The sequence below is a fragment of the Sebastes fasciatus genome, chromosome 12 (genome assembly GCF_043250625.1).
Source record: "Sebastes fasciatus isolate fSebFas1 chromosome 12, fSebFas1.pri, whole genome shotgun sequence".
NCBI lineage: Eukaryota > Metazoa > Chordata > Actinopteri > Perciformes > Sebastidae > Sebastes > Sebastes fasciatus.
This window is the reverse complement of record NC_133806.1, coordinates 5,384,558-5,404,072: the sequence shown is the minus strand read 5'-3', so window position 1 is coordinate 5,404,072 and position 19,515 is coordinate 5,384,558. Positions and strand designations below refer to the sequence as shown.

The window sequence follows — 19,515 nt, the reverse complement described above, 5'->3', positions numbered from 1 at the left end:
ACGCTAACAGCTACGTAATGCTTGGCACCTTCAACCTCCCCGTCAACATCATGGACCCCCAGCAGATACAGGTAGTTTTGCTTTGTGACTTGTTTTGGCCTGTTCAGTCAGTTAAAGGGGAATTCCACTGATTATATACATCAAAGTCTGTTTACAGTTTTTGGGGAGTACTACTGCATGTGTGAAAAAAAGATTCTGAAAAGAGTGATATGTAGGAAGAGTCAGCTGAGATCATAGGCCTTGATGAACAGGTGGTGAAGGTGTGCAGAGGATGGCTGGCGTTGAATTGTACGCCAATTCCCAGGCTTGTATGTTCCCTTGTAGTTGTGGACTGTTCTGTACGATGCCATATTGTAATTTAAATTTCACAATAAAAAATAAATAAAAATGTGTGCAGGAATTCTTTTACTCTTTCAACGCATCCGTTTTCGCCCTGACGTCACATCCGGTGCAGCCTGGTAGCTTGTCGCTAGCAGCGGAGCTAACAGCTAATCTAACAGGAAGTCGTTCTTTATGTTTATCTGATGATCAGAAACAGACTCTGGATAAACTCTCGATAAACCCGACTCTTTACTGAACAACAACACCACGGTATTTACGACAGCGAACCATCTCACCGTCTCTGATATAGAAACGCTTATTTTAACGGTTTAGTTTAGTTAGCATGTAGCTTAGCATCCTTCAGTTGGCATGTAGCTTAGCATCCTTCAGTTAGCATAGTTAGCTGGTTGAGCTAACAGGGTGAGCTAAGCTAAACCCTGCTAGTTAGTCGAGGCCGTTATCTGTAAATACTGTTCACATGTTACTGTTGACATTGTTGAATTAGTGCTAAGGCGTAATATACCCGTGTTGTTGACTGGCCTAGCAGGATGTAGCTAAGCTAAGCTAACTTAAACCGTCACAGTTGATCCTTAACTACATTATGATGCTAACTAGCTACCGTTAGCTGCTCAGCCTCTGATTGTACCTCTTAATGTATAATACATCCATGGGTTTGGGTTAATTAAGTGGCAGGGATCAATATTTACTTGATCCCCTTAAAAAACTGCTATATTTGTTGTTATTATTAACGATATTGTGGAAGCAATTGCCCAGTTTTGTAAAGATTCAGAGTCATTTGATTGTTTATTTGTGAGGTTGACCTTTTTGAAGGTGTAATTTATTTGTTGATAATTGTAAGTTGTGTCTTAGGAATGGAGACAACATTTATTTTCCTCTGTATAATGTTTCCAGAGCCCAAGGTGTTTTGTTCAGACTGCTTGTTTTGCTCGCAAAACCCCCAAGGCCATTTCATTTTCAATAATATAAAGGAGATAAAGAGAAGCAAATCCTCACACTTAAGAAGCTTGAATCAGTAAATGTTTGGAAGTTTTCTTTTAAAAGTGACTTGAAAGATTAAACTTTCAGATTTGTTGATGAATAATTTCTGTTGCTCAATTTATAAAGTAATGGATGAGTTCTCAGCGCTAGTTTGTGGCAAATTCAAGACTAATCGTATTCATCGGATTAGTGCTGAAACAATTAAGTGATCAATCGAATGGTCCATCAATCAACAGAAAGTTAATTGACAAATATTTTGATAAATGGTTAGTGTGATTTGCTTTTCGTTACCTTTTAATCAAAACTACTAATAACATTCACTGGTCTCAATTTTTCATATTTGCTGCTTTTCTTCTATATATATATCTTCATAAAGGGAATATTTTGAGGTTTTGAACCAGGGCTGGGCAATATATCGATATTGTTTTGATATCGTGATATGAGACTAGATATCGTCTTACATTTTGGATATTGTAAAATGGCATAAGTGTTGTCTTTTCCTGGTTTTCAAGGCTGCATTACAGTAAAGTGATGTAATTTTTCAGAATTTACCAGACTGTTCAAGCTGTTCTATTATTTGCCTTTATGCACTTAGTCACTATATCCACATTACTGATGATTATTTATCATAAATCTCATTGTGTAAATATTTTGTGAAAGCACCGATAGTCAACTGTACAATATCGTCACAATATCAATATCAAGGTATTTGGTCAAACATATTGTGATATTGTATTTTCTCCATATCGCCCAGCCCTATTTTGAACTGAAGGTTGGAAAAAACGTCCAATTTGGACACACCACTATGATCTTTAAGAAATGGTCAATAGTTGATTTTTATGTTATTTTCTTTATACACTAGACTCGATGATTAGTCAGTCAATAAAAGATTAGTTGAGAGTGAAAATTATTGTAAATTATAGCCTTGCATCCGAATACTATGACAATTAATCTGTTTAGCCTATACAGTATATCGGCCAATATTAGCTTTCTACCGATATGTCATGTCAGTGTATTCGGCAGCTGATAAGTACCAAGAAAGTAGGGCTGCACGATTATGGCCAAAATGATAATCACGATTATTTTTGATCAATATTGAGATCACGATTATTCATCCTTATTCATTGATTTTAGTGACAAAATATTTTTATTGCACTTTCACATTTAAATAAACGGAGCACTGCAGCGGCATGACGGCTCCCCAAAAGTGAAGCCAACATAATCTTTATCGCTGGCTGGTGGCTGTTAGTTTCACTTGATTTGATATGCAGTGGAGTTTTTTTTATGAGTGGAGCACACGTTTTAAATGTCAGTGTAAATGCCAAAGATATGTTTGATGTCATTTAGAAACATTGCCTCCATTATGTAGTTTGTCCACAAGAATGTACTGAGTTATTTTTCTACTGTGAAATGTCCTGCTCTTAATTCTTTAAAAACAGAATATTTAAGACATATTTTGTCCAAAAGGGTTATTTATGTTGGGTATTTAAGTTAAGAAATGAATATCAGCTGAAATGTTTACACTCTTAACCTCAAGAATTCAGTATCAGCTGGTATATAATTACTGTAACACATTATTTGATGATACAGGAACACCATGGAGGAACAAACTGCAGACATAGAGGTGACAGTCAAAACACTAGACTCCCAAAGCAGAACCTACACTGTTGGTGCTCAGGTAAATTCTTCAGTTTCTTCTGCAAACTCTGGAGTGAATTCTCATTTTCAGTCAGCCTTTGAGGTAGTCTGACTCATCTGTCTGTTCCATCCCCTTTGTAGTTGACAGTGAAAGAGTTCAAGGAGCACATTGCCCCTTCAGTGGGTATCCCTGTGGACAAACAGAGGCTGATCTATCAGGGCAGAGTCTTACAGGATGAAAGGACTCTGGCAGACTACAGTAAGTTATTAAGGGATCAATTAAAGCAATGCAAAAATTGATTTTTATCTTGTTTTAAGATTTGTTATTGCACTCCTTCCTGTTTTTTTATTTTGGGTATAATACTAGTGCAGTTTCATAGAAAATGTTTTTCAAATTTATTTATTCGATCCCTGGTTTCTACTGTCTGCATGTTGAAGTGTCCTTAAGTGAGACACGTAACCTCAAGTGGCTCCCTGGACGCTTTACAGCAGCCCACTGCTCCTAAGGTTGGGTTAAATGCAGAGGTCAAATTTTATGTATGTGTTTGTTTGTATATGACGAATATAATAAAGTTTCAAACAAATAGGTGCTTTGAGCTCACTCGTGTCAGTCAGTATTTATATAGTATTACTGGAAAAAGTAATTGGCAATCATTTTTATGGCCTTCAGCGATGTAAAATACAGTTAGAATAACTCTTGTGTCTTAAAACAAAAGTGTGAAGACACCCCATCACATGTGTACAGATGTAACAGTAGATCTCTGTTATTGTCCCAGATGTGGATGGCAAGGTGATACATCTTGTGGAGCGGGCGCCCCCGCCGCCCTCTCAGCCTGGCTCAGGGTCAGGAGGCACTTCAACTGACAGTGGACCCTCCTCATCCTCTCAGGGAACATCACAAGTTCCTCCACATGATCGCAACGCTAACAGCTACGTAATGCTTGGCACCTTCAACCTCCCCGTCAACATCATGGACCCCCAGCAGATACAGGTAGTTTTGCTTTGTGACTTGTTTTGGCCTGTTCAGTCAGTTAAAGGGGAATTCCACTGATTATATACATCAAAGTCTGTTTACAGTTTTTGGGGAGTACTACTGCATGTGTGAAAAAAAGTTGTGTGAATCCTTTTGTGGTTCCAGAGGAATTACAAAGAAGTGACTTCACCAGACCTCTGTAGCCCGCTCCTCATCTCTGCTTGGGACTAGCAGCTTAAAGCAGCAGTTAGTAGAATTGGAGCAAATATGAATTACATTAATCAATTTTTCCCCCACCCATACAGATATCTGAAAGTAGAAACAGGGACACAGGAGAGAAACTAAACTTCTAACCACAGAGATTCAGTTAGAAGCTACAAAAGTACTGAGAGCGGAACACACAGACTTTTAAAAACGTCTTTCTCTCTGATCTCCTGCACATGCATGAGTTGAGTCTTGCACCACACGCTTGTTTGAGGAGGAGAAGCGGGGTCGCCACGAGCTGGCCAGTAAATGACAGCAAAACACAGTGAAGACTTCCACACTGAGCTGAAACGAAATGAGCGCACATAAAATAAGTTAAATCAAATGGTAGAGGTAACACAGATGTTTCATATCATGAACAACACTACCGTTTGAAGGTTTGTCTTGCATGTTTAGTGTTGTTAAAAATAGTAGATTACTTCTTTGCTGTTATTATGTTATTCATCTTGTTTAGATGTCGGTTCAGCAGATGGTGTCTGGTATGGGAGAGAATGCAAGGAATGCCAGAGTCACAACCAGCACTGGGGTAAGACACCTGCTGATAGCATACAATCCCACATAGCATCACCCTGTGTTTTGTTAATTTTTTCACTTTTTCTATTTCAGAGCAATGGGTCTGTGAATGTGCACATTGATATGGACCAACCAGTGCAGAGCGAGCCGAGGCTGAGGCTGGTGCTGGCTGAGAATCTGCTGAGGGACATCAATGATGTCATCCACAGGATGGAGGTGAGAGCTCAACATTCACATTACTTCAGTAGCAAAGCTCCAGAGAAACACCACCTCATCAGTAACAAATTTGCATGCTGTATTGTCTTTTTTCAGGGTCGGCCGAGCGACTCATCCGCCCAAACAGAGACAACTTCTGCTGCTGCTCCCCCTCCTCCCTCATCTTCATCTACCACCTCCACTCCCTCCCCCTCTGCCCAGCCCATGGACACCTCCCCACCTCCAAGAACTCCCCCACCTCCACCCACCTCTTCAGCTCAATCTGAGGGACCAACACCCCAACCTGGACCCAAGTAAGACATCCTCTCTCCAAGTGACTCAGATTGTTACTTATGCCACATACTTCTGATTTTTGTTTCTTTTACTCAAAACCTTTTTATGTCAGTGAAAATTTGAAAAGAATATGAAGTTATTCAGCAGAGAATCAATGCAGATCATTCCTGAAACTTGCAAACATAAAGCAGATCATAGGGGCCACGGCAGGAGTCATTTCTTTTCATTTGGGTTGTGACAGTGAGGACATTTTCCAACCGGTTAATAAACTTGTGACAACGCCGGTGTTACTGATTACACCGGACATTTTACAAGAAAAGATGACGGTCAATATGTTTGCCGCGCTTACTTAGATCTTTACCGTCGGTTGGCTATGTGTCTGGCCTCTCCGGTAGAGATTTCGCTGCAGAGCCGCAGGTTTCCACCTGGCACTGCTCCACAGCGCACACACCGCTGTGAACGTCCTCCTCAGGGCGATTACCTCATTAACCTTATGGTTCTCTGAATGCATTGGGTTTAAATCTGAAATATTGCCAAATAGGCGCTTTTGCTTTTCGCTTCGACACCAAATACTCCACCATCGTCTTGTCTGTCAACTCTCTCTCGTCCTGTTGTGTGAAATCTGTGGGTATGTAATGTAATCGGTGTGTGCCCAACCACCGTGTAACACCGACTACCGAGGCAAGCCTATTTCTCATACAAGAAAGATTTATTGAAACTAACTAGTAAATGGATCCATGTATTCTACTGTCAGTTGTATATCTTTTTCTCTATATGATATCTTTCTATCCTTATCTCTGTGTCACTGTCACGACCACTGAGAAGTTTTGTGAGCAGTTGTTGTGTTTGATTGTAATCAGCTCTGCCCTCCTTTCTTCCCCAAGTCATCCAAGCCCGGCTGAGTTGGCGGAGATGTTGTCTGAGCTGCGGAGGGTAGAGGAGAGACTGCAGCCCTTCATCCAGAGAGCTCACACCATCCTGGAGACAGCCACCACCGCAGAATACAACAATAATACAGTAAGATTCAAACAGCCAAGTAATAATTAACTGGTGATCTTTAGTTTATTTTTGAAAAATAAGCGTTTTATTAGGAGGCCAGGATATCCATATCCATAAGATCATATCCTCAATTGTTAAAAAAAGTTTTAAAAAACAGTCTTTACTGGACAGTAACTTCCTTGGGTCTCTGCTGGTTGACTTGTAACTAGTCCTGACCAACAAAATACATAAACCCCTGTCAAACAGCAAATTATTATTTTCACGCAGTTTTTGTAGGGATTAATCTGTCAAAGATACGTGTCAATTTGTGAGCTTTAGAGGTGCTTGTAGGTGAATTCTGTTATCGCTGAACAGAGCCAGGATAGCGGTTTCCCTCTGTTTCCAATCTTTGTGCTAAGCTAAGTTAGCTGGCTGCTGGCGGTAGCTTCGTATTTACCAAACAGACACAAGAGTGGTATCAATCTTCTCATCTAACTCTGGTCAAGAAAGCAAATAAGCATATTACACCAAAATGTTGCCTTTAATGCTCAAAATCTTGTATAGATTATATAATTGTCATTATAAGAAGTTGCCCAAGATAGTTTCTTTTGTGTCTCAGGAGAGAGAGGAGGACCAGCGCACTCTCATCCTAACATGGGAGTGTCTCCGTCTCCTTGGCAACGCCCTTGTGGCCCTCAGTGACCTGCGATTGAACCTCATGAGCCCGGTTCCCCGCCACCTGCATGTCGTCCGGCCGTTTTCCCACTATGCCACCCCAGTCACTCTACCTGGAGCTGTGCACCACCACATCCCAGTGCAAGTAAGTGAATGCAAGCATATTTTAGTTATTAATGTGAACCTTTCATGTAATCAGACTGACTGTCCTTGCATCCTCACCGACAGATGAACCTGGGTGCCACAGTGACTGTTGCGGCTAACAGCACTGAGGGACAAGCCCCACCCACCCAGCCGGCCGGCCAATCGGAGCAGGCAGGTCAGGGACAGACCTCCTCCCCACAGACTTCCCCTTCCAATCAGCAGGCTGGACCGGGACAGGCTGGCCCCCGTGTCATAAGGATCAGCCACCAGGCAGTCCCGGTGGTCATGATGCAGATGAACACGGATGGTGTGTTGTCCCCTACCCGCCACTGATTGAATGCTCCACTACATCAAAGCTGTATTGTCACGTTGTGTAAAAGTTGTGTGTCACGTTGCTGGGCGGCAGTGCGTTGGAGTTACATGATCGCACATACCACACTACTGCATCCCACATGCACTGTTGCCACAGTCAGAGTGATGTGAAGAATGAAACTTATCTGATTTACAAGCTCTTTTTTCCCCCCATGTTTGTTGAGTAATGGCTCTGTTATTGCAGATGCACTTTTGTGGAGTGATAAACTGGCAGTAACTTCAGTATTGTACAAGGGAGTTCAAACTATTTCTGTGTTGTTGTGTGTATGTGCAGGCCCAGGTGCAAACCCTGCTGCAGCTGGACAGCAAATGCCTGGACAACCAGGTAAAAAACAGTTGATAATACATTTGGCGTACTCAATTTTCCATAACAGTCTAGTCATGTAAAACAGTTTATCTTTTTTTCCTACTTGCAACCGCTAAGATGAATGGAATACTTTGTATATTGATTTGGATCAGAAATGAAGCCTTCTGTTTGTGACTCCTGAAAATCATTTTTTGCTGATAACAGAAATAAAGTTATTCTAATTCATTGCTCTCCGTTTCCCCCTTCAGGTGCCCTCCCCCCTGACTTTATGCGGAATCTTATGCAACAGATCAGCCAGTATGCTGCTGCCGTAGCTACTAGCGCCACCACTGCCACTGGCCAACCAGCCGCACCTCAGCCCACCCCTCCTGGCTACAGCTCCACAGCCAACTCCTCAACCACCACCACGGGTCCTAACACACCCACCACCACCCCTACTGCTCCTCCGCCGCCTCCCCATGCTGGCCCCCAGGCCCAGGCCAGGGTTGTGTTCACCCGACCCCCCTTTGCCCCCAACATGCCCCCGCCAGCCTTTGGCACTCGAGGAACCACCATCAATGTGAGGGCCGCCATGCCGGGCCAGCAGCCGGGACAGGTGGGGATAATGTTTCCTGATTTGGTTCCTGTTTTTGAGGCTGATTGTCAACATTTGAGACTAATTGAAAAATGCTTCTCCACAGGCTTTCAACCCTGCTGCTCTCAACCAGATGATTAGTGGACTGGTTGGACAGCTTTTGCTGCCAGGACAAATGCGTAAGCTAAATAATTATATAGTCATTTAGATTTGCACTTTATTATTTAATTTTTCTGTAATTATGATGAATTTTTTTTTTTTTTTTTTACAGCTGGTCAAACAGTCACATCCTCCTCCTCTACGTCCACATCCTCCTCTTCCTCCTTTTCCTCCTCCTCTCAAACCTCCTCAGGTTTCTCCTCCTTTTCTTTCTCCAACTCGGGTCCAACTCCTCCGCCTACCGCCAACACTACTAATCCACCGAGCCAATCTGAGACCAACACCAGTGAGCCCCAGTCCCAGGAGATGCCCCCAGACCTCAGCCAGCTCCTGGGTTCTCTCCTGGGGGTAACCGGTGGTGCCGGTGTGGGCCCTGTAGGAGCCCCTTCCATTACTGTCACCACATCTGGTGTCCCAGCCTTCATCCAGGGAGTGAGTGAATTCATGCAGCAGGTCAGTGTTTGGCTTGACTGCATTTAATAGACTTTGCATGTAAATTGCACTTTATTATTATTATATTTATTATTTGCATATCATTTCTGTAGTCCCGTGTTACCTGCACACAGATCATATGAAAGGAATGCATCAGTAAAAATGTCATATCGAATTTTGATTCTTGGAAATTGTTTGAATAGATTTGTCAAGAAACAAGTATGTTCAAATACAGTCAGACCTAATAAGGATATAAATAAAGGTATTTAATTTGACAAATACAGTAGAGTGCATACTATTACATTTTTTGTTGGAGACAATTTGATACTTTATTTTATTTAGTTCCTACTCGACTACCTCTATTTGGACAACTTTTAACAATCAAAAAAATTAGACTTTTGTTAAAGAGGGAAAAAAGAAATTTGTAGAAAAACATATAATGTATTAATATACGTCGTGTTGGCACCAGTAAAGACACATTTCAAAAGTCGTCACCATGTCTCCTGATGGTCCACTAGAGGGCAGATGGGGTGATAGTAAGTGAGTTACTTGTGCTATACATTTAGTGCTTTCCATTTAAAGACATCACTGCATTTCAAGTAAAGCAAAGTAATGTTAACAAATCCTCGTTTCCATTTCCTTTCTAGGCCCAACCAATCTTCTCTCCACCCCCGCCTCCCTCTGGTACCACTCCTGCTCCTGCCGCAGGGCCCAACCCCACGCCCAACGCCCCTGCTGGAGCCGAAGCCCTCAACCCTGAGCTGTTCACGGGCATCGTCCGTGGCGTCCTGAGCACAATGATGGGCTCTCTGGGTCAGGCCCAAAACGACACGGAGAGCATTGCCCAGTTCATGCAGAGGCTGTCCCAGGCAACCAACATCTTTATCAGTCCTGAGGATCCTACCGGTAAAGAACAAACATTCAAGTATATTATGTTGTCAATACAGCAGCTGAGGGGAACAGATTATGAGGTCGTTCAGTCAAGGAGCATATCAGAAAATGATTGATCCAAATGATTGATCCAAGCTAGACTCATTTAAATGAGGCTAGCTTCCGGCTTAGCCCTATGCTAACTTGAATGGGGAATTCAATTCCTCAATACTTTCCAAATGTTATCGGACCGAATCAATCAAATTCCTGCCCCAAAAACTCCTGAACACGAAAAAGGAGAAAAACATCACATTTTCGGCACTTACTTTCCAAGATGTATAATGTGTTCAGAAACAAACTTCTGACTTTACTTTGCCCGGACTTCAATATTTTTCTCTCTCCTTCTTTGTGATTTCCCAGGGTTCTTTGGAGAGCTGCTGATGTTGGTGTGCCAGACATTCACCATGTCAGACCTGGTGATGCTGCTTCATGGCCAGCACCAGCCCCTTGGCCGCATCCAGCCTCAGCTGTCCCAGTTCTTCACCCAGAACTACCTCAACGGCAGAGAGCCCACCGAGGAGAACATTGCTGTCAGTATCACTCACCAGTTGGAGGAGAATTGTTTTTTCCTTTAAATTGTTATTTCAGTTTTTTGATACTCAAACATAGCAACAAGTAGATAGAGCTAATTTACTTTTCAGTATTGGTCCCATGTTTGATGGTTTGTCTTTTTTATTCTTTTGTGTAACTGACTAATAACGGATGGATTTTTGTCTTCTTCCACTCTATATGCTGTCATTCTCTGTTTTCATCCCCTCAGGCTGCGGCTGACAGTCTGGTCAACGAACTTGAGGAGTACATCAGTGAGAGCTTTGTAAGTCCTTGATGATCCTTGATCCACCTCTAGTATCGCTAAAATATAAAACAGTATATGATTAAATGAGATTAATGTAGACTGATACAGGCGTTTTAGTGTGGGGCGGCTGCCAGGGTTTACGCTAGACTTTCTTTTTAACAGCCAATTGTCCTTGGTGCCTAAACCTTGGTGGCTGCTCTGACGTTGAGCTGAACTGACATGAACTTGGCACGAGAGGGAATGATGTGTTTTTCATATTTGTACGAAAGGTGTTTTGAAGGAACGTCCTTCAAACTCCCCGAGGTCTGGAGTACCAACTCTGAAAATGTTAATTTGGGGACAGCCCTAAATACATTAAATTGATTAATTATTACAAAATTCTATCTCAGCTCTACAGATGAAATTTTATTGCCAGCTAACTGTTGAAATGCTGAGCTACCTGTGTCGTTTGTAAATGTACTGACGACACCTCTTTATTCAACTCCCACAGAGAGAGTCTTCAGTCACAGTGTTGGAGGGCGTTGATGTCACTCAGACCAACATGTCCTTCTTCAGACAGCAGCTGATGCACATTGCCACACATATTCTGCGTTGCACGGGTAAACTTTAAGAAGAACAGTATAAATCAATTGGTCTTGGTTTATGTGTGGATGTTTTGATTCCAGATTAGCCTCTATTTATGTTTAAGTGTAGGTTGCAGCACTAGAGCTAATCATATTTGGATCATTTATCTGGAATACTTCTGTGAGGTGAAGTATTATTGTATTTTTGCTAATTAGTTAATGTCAATCTTTTTCTTATCCAGATGACTCATTTGGGCCCCGGCTGCTACAGATGTGCAACCAGGCATTGTTTGAGTGTCTTGCCCTCAACCTGCACTGCCTGAGAGGAGACCAGAGAGCCCTCACCGCCGTCATCAACCACCGAATAGTCAGTAAACAAACTCTCACTACTTCACTCACTGTTTCTGCTTGGAGTCTGATTTCTGTTCAGTAGGCAGTGGACTCCAGATGAAACTGAATTTGGCATTTAATGCCTAGTTCACACGACTTTAGTCTTGATTTTCCACTCCGCGACAGTTTTTGGAGCTCCCCGACAAAAATCACCGTTGGCCCGCCGCTCACACGTTGGCGCTCGAGCGTCATATGTGAACGGCTCAAAGACGCGAGCCAAGACACAATCCAGATATCTAGCCTGCTAAATATCTGGACCTGTCGGGGACTCTGGCCACCAGCTCCAGCCAATGAGAGCGTGAGACAGGTGTTCAGGGGACACTTGGGGGAGGAGGGGTCACTTGTTACAATAGGAACTTAATGTACGTGCTGTATTTGCAACACGGATCAAAGTTGTTGTTGCACCGAGAGAAATAAATAGTAAAAACGATTGTAGAAACTGGTGGAAACATGAAACTATTTTGTGAACACGTGCCAACGACAACATCAGCAATGTGTCTCGTGTATGGTATCATGTCATTTACCCTGTGTGTTCTCATCGGGGATTCCTCCAGGTGAAAGATCTAGTGTGAAAACCACAATGACGTAAAGACTCCCGATTTCAAGACCACAAGTTGTGTAGTGTGAACAGTACAGCGATCTGACGACTTTGAAAGGCGTGTAGTGTGAACTTGGCTTTAGGCAAAGGATATCAAGTTTAGTGCTTTATGCAAATGCAAACTCATGTTTACTTGCAGTAGGCATTAAAGTCCTTGAAATGTTTTGTGCTAGAATGGTCACATAAGGGATGAGACAAAACAAAAGCTACTAAAAGTTTTAACAATCCAACGAGTAAATACAGTAGAAACAGCTGTTCTACCTGTAAAATAGAAGCTTTGTTCTCTTGTTGTTCCAGCGGAGGATGTCCAGTGATATCAGCCCCAGCCTGGTCAACTGGATGACCAGCATGATGACGATGAGGCTGCAGGTGATTCTGGAGCACATCCCCATCACACAGGAGCAGATCCAGAACTACATAGTTCACACAGAGGTAACGGACCAGTCGCATGCATTTCTTTAACATTTGTTTTATATTTTAGCTCAATATCTATTAGAGGTGGGGAAAAAATTGATTCACCTATGTATCGTGATTTTTATTTTTAATTTTTTTGTTGCCAGAATCGATATATGTGCTTCATTTAAGTCTATGCAGAGGTAGAAGGAAGTTACCAGTTTTATTGATTCAGGCTGAGTAACGTAACGTCATATATGTAGCGTGTCCTTCAACCAATACGACAAACAGCGGAGGTTCCACATGGATACGACCTGCACCCTCACATTTTAAATCCAAAGTGGTAAACACTACACATCCAGTAAAGTATTGAAACAGTTTGGGTTTCACACATTGCAGGAAAAGCAGAGCTAGACATCATGGCTAAAGCTGCATGCTAACTCTGTCAAGGACAGGAAACGTTATTATATTGTTTTGTGCAGTCAAGCCAGCTGTCATCAACAGTATAAAACATTACATGTCCTTTCAAAATTAAAAAGAAAATACCACTAATTTGTGAGGGAAATGTCTTTATTCCTTTATTTGACTGATATATTTGACTCCAGGACATCTCAGACTACATACATGCTGAAAATCAAACATAATTTATTAATTTAGATATTTTCCAAAGTAAAAATACCTAGAAGTATATGATTCAACTTTTTCCCATGGTGTAGTGTTATAAAAATTAACAAAAATCACAATAAATATTTAAATCGAATCCCAATTCTTGTAGAAATTGCAATACATATCGAATCAGCACCCAAGTATCGTGATAGTATCGAATCGGGAGATAGGTGAATCGTCCCAGCCCTAATATCTATGGCTTCTTCCCAGAATATGGATGGACATGTTGGCAGCCGGAGGAACTCAAACCTGCAAGCCTCATTTACAAGATGTAGCGTCTCAGTTACACTTGAGAACTTAAAATCAGTTTATTTTCCCAAATTTTTTTTCTGAATTTTACATTATCTGTATACTCTGTATAAAACTGTATCTGTTTTTCTGTAGCACAGAATACACATGTAACATGTTGCATGCAGAGAAAGAACCCGTCCCTCTTATCTGATGACTGTTACATATCCTGTTACTTTGGACAGCCTGTCTGAAATGGCTACTAAATATTAAATGACATTCTTTCACAGAGAGATCAGTCTTCTGCAACTGGCACACAAGAGCCCGAACGAGCACAAAGTGCAACGGTAAGCATGGTGTGTCTTTAATGTCCTTTTCAGATGAACTCAGCAGGACGTGTTAGGTACTGCTCTGCCTTTTAGATCCCTCATTTCGTTGTTCTCCACTTCCAAAGATCGGGGACACCCTCTCACCAGCTGCAGCCACCACAGCGGAGGAAGCCATGTCTGTGTCACACGACACAAGGGCGTCGTCACGGGAAACAAGAGTGTTGCCTGGAGATCTGGGAGCCACGGGAGGAGCCGCACCATTAGGTGGCGACATGGCAGCAGCGGGAGCTGAGGGAGGGAGTGAGGAGTCTGCTCGAGAGTCAGAGGCCTGGGCGGCTGCTGTTCCTCCTGTAAGAGCCCACACTGTTTTACTGTTTTAACATTTATCTTTCTGTTTTCATGACTACACATGCTTTTTTTTTGCAGCACTGCCCTGCTTCACATTTACAGTGTTTAACTCATTACTCTGGACAATCCGATAAACAAACAGTCAACAGTTTTTATAGGAAATGTTTCCTTTGTCTGTGAATTATCCAGAGTAATTATTCCTAGAAAGACACATTGGATCTTTATCAGCCGGATTTTTAGTTACTAGTACTTTACATGTCGGATAAAAAATGTTGCATATGTACATTGAAACTGTTTTTGGTTGCTGCAATTGTGTCCACACTGGACGTTGAGATCTTTCCAACCGGCCACCAAATTTGATGAAGCAGTATACGAAATATGTACAAATGTGTGCTGCCGTGGCTGAGTCGCTCTCCTCCCGGGCCTGTCTAATTTGAAGCACCGGTTAGCATCATTGCTAGGCTAACTTTAGCGTTTAGAAACCAGTAGCCAATCAGAGGCAGAGAAGGGTCAGGTCTTCCTGCAAGGCATACTGGGTAGGCGCGCCCGCATATGCAAAGAGCGGTTTGGGCAGCTAGGACGGATCAGCAGGTGACAAGCACGGAAACTTAGCTTGGGTCTTGAGGAGTTGTAGCATATATTCACCGACAAACTGTAAAGACACTTCTGACTACATAGGCTGCTCACCAGAACCGTTTTGGTTAGTCTTTCCAACAATCACCCAATTCTGGTTTGGTCAAAATAAACCCCTATTTCACCTAGTTAGATAAAAATATTAGAAAATATGCCAGCTCTGCATGCTGTTTCCCCTCTGCTGCAAAAGTACCAATGTAGGCACTGGCGAACCATTTCTATTGCAGAGTTCAATAGGTTAAGACTGACTTGAAAACATGTGAAACTAAAGGATACCCCTGCTAACTCATAACCCCTTTCTTCTCTGTTCATTTACTGTATGTGTCGTAGGAATGGGTGCCCATCATCAGGTGTGATATGATGACCCAGAGGAAGATGAAGGCTCAGCCCCCCCTGTCTGACGCTTATCTGCACGGCATGCCAGCTAAACGCAGGAAGGTAATCAGATCAGTCGTAACTTGACTTATTACGTACGAATGTCACTTGTCCTCATCTTCTTCAAGGTGTCTGTGGGTGTGTGTTTTCAGACAGGACTGAGTGGTGGAAGCCTCCTCTCCCTCTCTGATGCAGTGAGTCAAGCAGCCAGGACAGCAGGAGTGAAGCCCATCACTTCTGCCGAGCGATTACAAGACGATCTGGAGACCCAGGAGCTGAAGGAAGCGTATGCAGAACAGGTAATTAAATCTTGCATGTACATTAGAACAAAAACCAGTGATACACTGCACATAATTCAGTTTGGTCCTCTTGTTTTCATGGTTTTGGCCATGATTTGTATTAGTTAGCATCACATTTTCTCACCATTGAGACACACGGTTACACTGCTAGATGTATCTTAAGAACACAATGGTTATAAACGAGTCTGTTTTAATCAGTTTATCTAAACTAATTGTTTGAAAGTGACGACAGAGGTGAGTTTAAAATTTCTGATGAGCTGAAGCAATTAATTGATGGAAAAATAATAGCAGCTATTTTGCTAACCGATTAAGTCACTTTAGTTACAGGCAGAATAATCCATAATTATAATGTCATCGTTGTCATTAGTTGCAGCCTTCCATAATTACATATACGTATATAATATACAAATGTCTGTGGGATTTTGAATGAGGTTTTCTCACTTCAGCTCTCTATTGCCAATCATCAGGGAACAAAGCTGTTGTCACATGACTGCCTCTTTTAAGTCGACCCACCAAGATGATGATGATAATAATAATAACTTTTCCCTCTCTCAGGTTAAAGCCGACATCAAGAAACGAGTGAGGGAAGACCCAGATTTCAACACTCAGAATTCCCCCAACGCACACAGAGCCTTTTCATCAGACTCATAATCAAGTTCAACTGATAAGCAAACTTCAACACTCTCTTCTTTAACTACCACTCAAAGCAGCTTTACCCCTCCAACCCACCCCCCCCCCCCCCCCAAAAAAAACTGTCTGTATGGCTTTTTAAGCAGTTAGCAGCTCACTTGACTAATTGCCTCATGCTAATGTGACTACTTTTCCCAGTGCCTATTTATTTCTTTGAGTCTATTTTGGTCCAACATTTTGCTGAGAGAATGTTCCTTATGAAGAGGTATCAGATTTAATTTGGACTACATCAGGTCACTTTACTTCTGTTTGGATACATGTGTATGTCTTATTTTGCCCTCATATCCTTGTGTTGCTTCGTTAATATGGAGCCTGAATTGTCATTATTTAGTGGACTTTAGCCTTCCCGTTAATACTCTTAAGCGCAAGAGTATAACATGCTGTTTGGTACATGAATGTACAGTAAGCTTAATAAAAAAATCTTGATACAATACAAGAGTACTCTTTTTGAGCAAGAAAAAGTGTAGTGGAAATTTACATGAGTAAAAGCAATACCACAGTGTAGAAAATACTTTGTACTTTACAAGTAAAAGTGCAAAAGTATTGGTTTCAAAATATATTAAAAAGTACTCATACTTACCTATTTCAGAATTTTAATGACATACAATACTATGACTTATTTATGAAAAGCTTCATGACATACTATACTATTTTATGACACACTGACTTTTTTAAATATACTATGACTTTTGTTTCAGGACACTACCATGGCTCCGGTCCCAAACTGAATAAAATAAAATATTAAAAAATGACATGTTACAGTGTGCGTATGCGGTTGCGTCTTTGTGCATGCGTAACTGTTGGAAAGCATCAATGCAGAGGAACTGATAGTCACGGATGTCAAGGAATCAGACAGCTAGAAACCGGTTCTCAACGGCAACCGATTCTCTATTCCCATCCGTAGCGTTTTCCCTGCCTGCCAGAGTTGCATTTTACCACCAAATTGTTTAGTGGACCACCAATTTTACCGCCACTGCCAACAATTGACCTGCATTTGGTAAGTGCTATTTTCCGATCTTGCACACTATGCTATGCCTTTATTCGATATATTATACTATGACTTTTTGATGACTTTGTGCGACATACTATACTACACTATGATATTTTATGACTTTTTCTTTTTTAATCATACAAGAATAACTTTATGTGTATTTTTTTTAACATACTATACTTTGACCTTTTTGGACATACTATTATATGATTTTTTTTTCTGAAAAACTATAGTGTGACCTTTTCTGACATACTATACTCACTTTTTTTTCAACATTCTTTACTGAATTTATTCAACATACTACACTGAGTTTTTTTCGACATACTATACTATGACTTTTTGACATACTATAATATTACGTTTTTACAACTTTACTTACTACTTTGACTTTTTTCAACATACTATACTATACTTTTTCGGACATACTATGACTTTTTCATGAAATCTGTCATATTATACTATGACTTTTTTATCATGACATTTTTTGACATACTATACTATGAGATTTTTTATTAGATTTTTTGACATACTATACTATGACATGACTTTTCGACATACTATGACTTTTTTTTTTCAATATATTACTACTTTTTTTCGACATGAAATGACATTTTTATTTTTGACATACTATGCTATGACTTTTTTTTATTTTTTTGACATACTATACTATGACTTTTTCAATTAAATTTTTCGACATAATATACTATGACTTTTTCAACATAGTATACTAACTTTTTTTCGACATACTATGACTTTTTTATTTTTTCGACAAACTATACAATGACTTATTTTTTCAATATAATATTACTTTTTTTCAACATATGAAATTACATTTTTATTTTTTACATACTATAGGCCTACTATGACTTTATTTTTATTTTTTCGACATACTATACTATGACTTTTTTTGACATACTATATATTATGACACTTTTGATGACATACTACACAATGACAGTAATAGAACAACTCTCACCTCGGCCACAGACTTCTTTTCCCTTTTGCCGTCTGGGAGGCGCTACAGGACTCTCCGTTTCAGGACCAGCAGGCTCAGGAACAGATTTCTCTCCTCAACGGACACGTCGCTGGACTGCAATCATACACACTGTTAATATTGTTCATACTACTCATACTGTATATATATTGTTTATTCTATGTTAAATATATTCATATATGCTGTACATACTGCATTTCTTTCTCCCAATATCTGTACTTTGTTTAATGATAATAAAGCTTAATCAAACAATCCAATACATTTTTTTCGACACATTATACTGTGACTTATTTTTCATGAAATTTTCGACATACTATACTTTGACTTTTTTTCATGAAATTTTGGACATACTATATTACTTTTTTCATGAAATTTTTTGGACATACTATACTACGACTTTTTTTCAAGAACTTTTTCGACTTACTATAATATGCCTTAACATAAAGGTAATATGTGTACGTGTATTATATTATTTTATTTTATTAATATTTTTTAATTATTTATTTAAATACAAAATATTTCATAATTATGTTTGAGTTAATATTAAATCATGCAGTAATTTTAAACAATATTTCCCATAAGCCCATGTACTTCTCACCACGTTTGTGACTGTTGTTTATTGTTTGTTAAATGCGGGCATATCCTGGTTCACATTCAATCAATTAATCAATTAATGCTTTATGGTCACCATGTTGCAGTCTCTCAGTCTGTGATGCAGTAGAGTTCTTACCTGCTGCCTCTCCAGCTGTGTTGATGTCTGTTCTGCACACAGTCTCTCTGCAGGTGCTAACTTCTCCAGACCCTTTTCACTGTGACACACTGAGAGTGTTGCTTTTTCTAATGCTCCGGGCATAATTAGGTTAATTAGCTCCATCCGGTTTACTCCCTGAGCAGCACTCAGCTTTGCTAGTGGACTTATTCATTTACAAATTACTTCCTGATTTATTAATTTTCTATTTATATTATTTTCAATTTTTTTATACTTATAAACTTTAATTTCCTGGAACCTTCAGTTTGACTTGACAATGACTTTATCGTCATAATATACTATGATTTTTTTTCATTTTTTTTTTTACTTACTATGCTATGACTTTTTTTTTTAACATACTATTCTATGACTTTTTCGTCATATAAAATAACTTTTATTTTTGACATACTATACTGTAACTTTTTTTTCTTCGACATACTATACTATGTCTATGTTTATTAAATAAATGACTTAATTTTGGAAAACATAAAGCATTAAATCACATTTTACACTTCTGTAAGAGAAAATACATTAAGGTTTCAGCGACGTACGGCTTTCTTTTTTTAATGTATTGTGTCTCTTGCACTTTTATTTTTGTAGCTAGCCTATTTGTGTAATTATAAGGAAGTGAGGTCTGCAGACTGTTTTGAAGGGATTACAATGTGCTTTACAGGAAGTAAAAAAATAATCTTTAAGCTTTAAATGA

The 19,515-nt window shown here is 40.2% G+C and overlaps 1 protein-coding gene across 10 annotated transcripts; it reads left to right on the top strand.

Annotated features, from left to right (window-relative positions):
- The first annotated feature begins 453 nt into the window (after nucleotides 1-453).
- bag6 (BCL2 associated athanogene 6) lies at nucleotides 454-16,108 on the top strand. 10 transcript variants are annotated; one of them, XM_074652785.1, is made up of 25 exons: nucleotides 454-591; nucleotides 2,911-2,998; nucleotides 3,100-3,217; nucleotides 3,735-3,949; nucleotides 4,665-4,721; nucleotides 4,802-4,924; nucleotides 5,021-5,217; nucleotides 6,082-6,214; nucleotides 6,795-6,995; nucleotides 7,079-7,301; nucleotides 7,641-7,691; nucleotides 7,922-8,268; nucleotides 8,354-8,426; nucleotides 8,519-8,859; nucleotides 9,486-9,744; nucleotides 10,129-10,298; nucleotides 10,529-10,582; nucleotides 11,055-11,163; nucleotides 11,370-11,494; nucleotides 12,413-12,547; nucleotides 13,693-13,758; nucleotides 13,857-14,081; nucleotides 15,043-15,150; nucleotides 15,240-15,386; nucleotides 15,942-16,108. In XM_074652785.1, exons 2-25 carry the CDS (start codon nucleotides 2,918-2,920, stop codon nucleotides 16,035-16,037), a joined length of 3,654 nt encoding a protein of 1,217 aa, XP_074508886.1. In that variant the 5' UTR covers nucleotides 454-591; nucleotides 2,911-2,917; the 3' UTR covers nucleotides 16,038-16,108. The 10 variants fall into 10 exon arrangements, with proteins under 10 accessions (XP_074508886.1, XP_074508887.1, XP_074508885.1 ...); XM_074652786.1 differs by having other exon boundaries at nucleotides 4,662-4,721; nucleotides 13,693-13,749; XM_074652784.1 differs by having other exon boundaries at nucleotides 4,662-4,721.
- The last annotated feature ends 3,407 nt before the right edge of the window (nucleotides 16,109-19,515 follow it).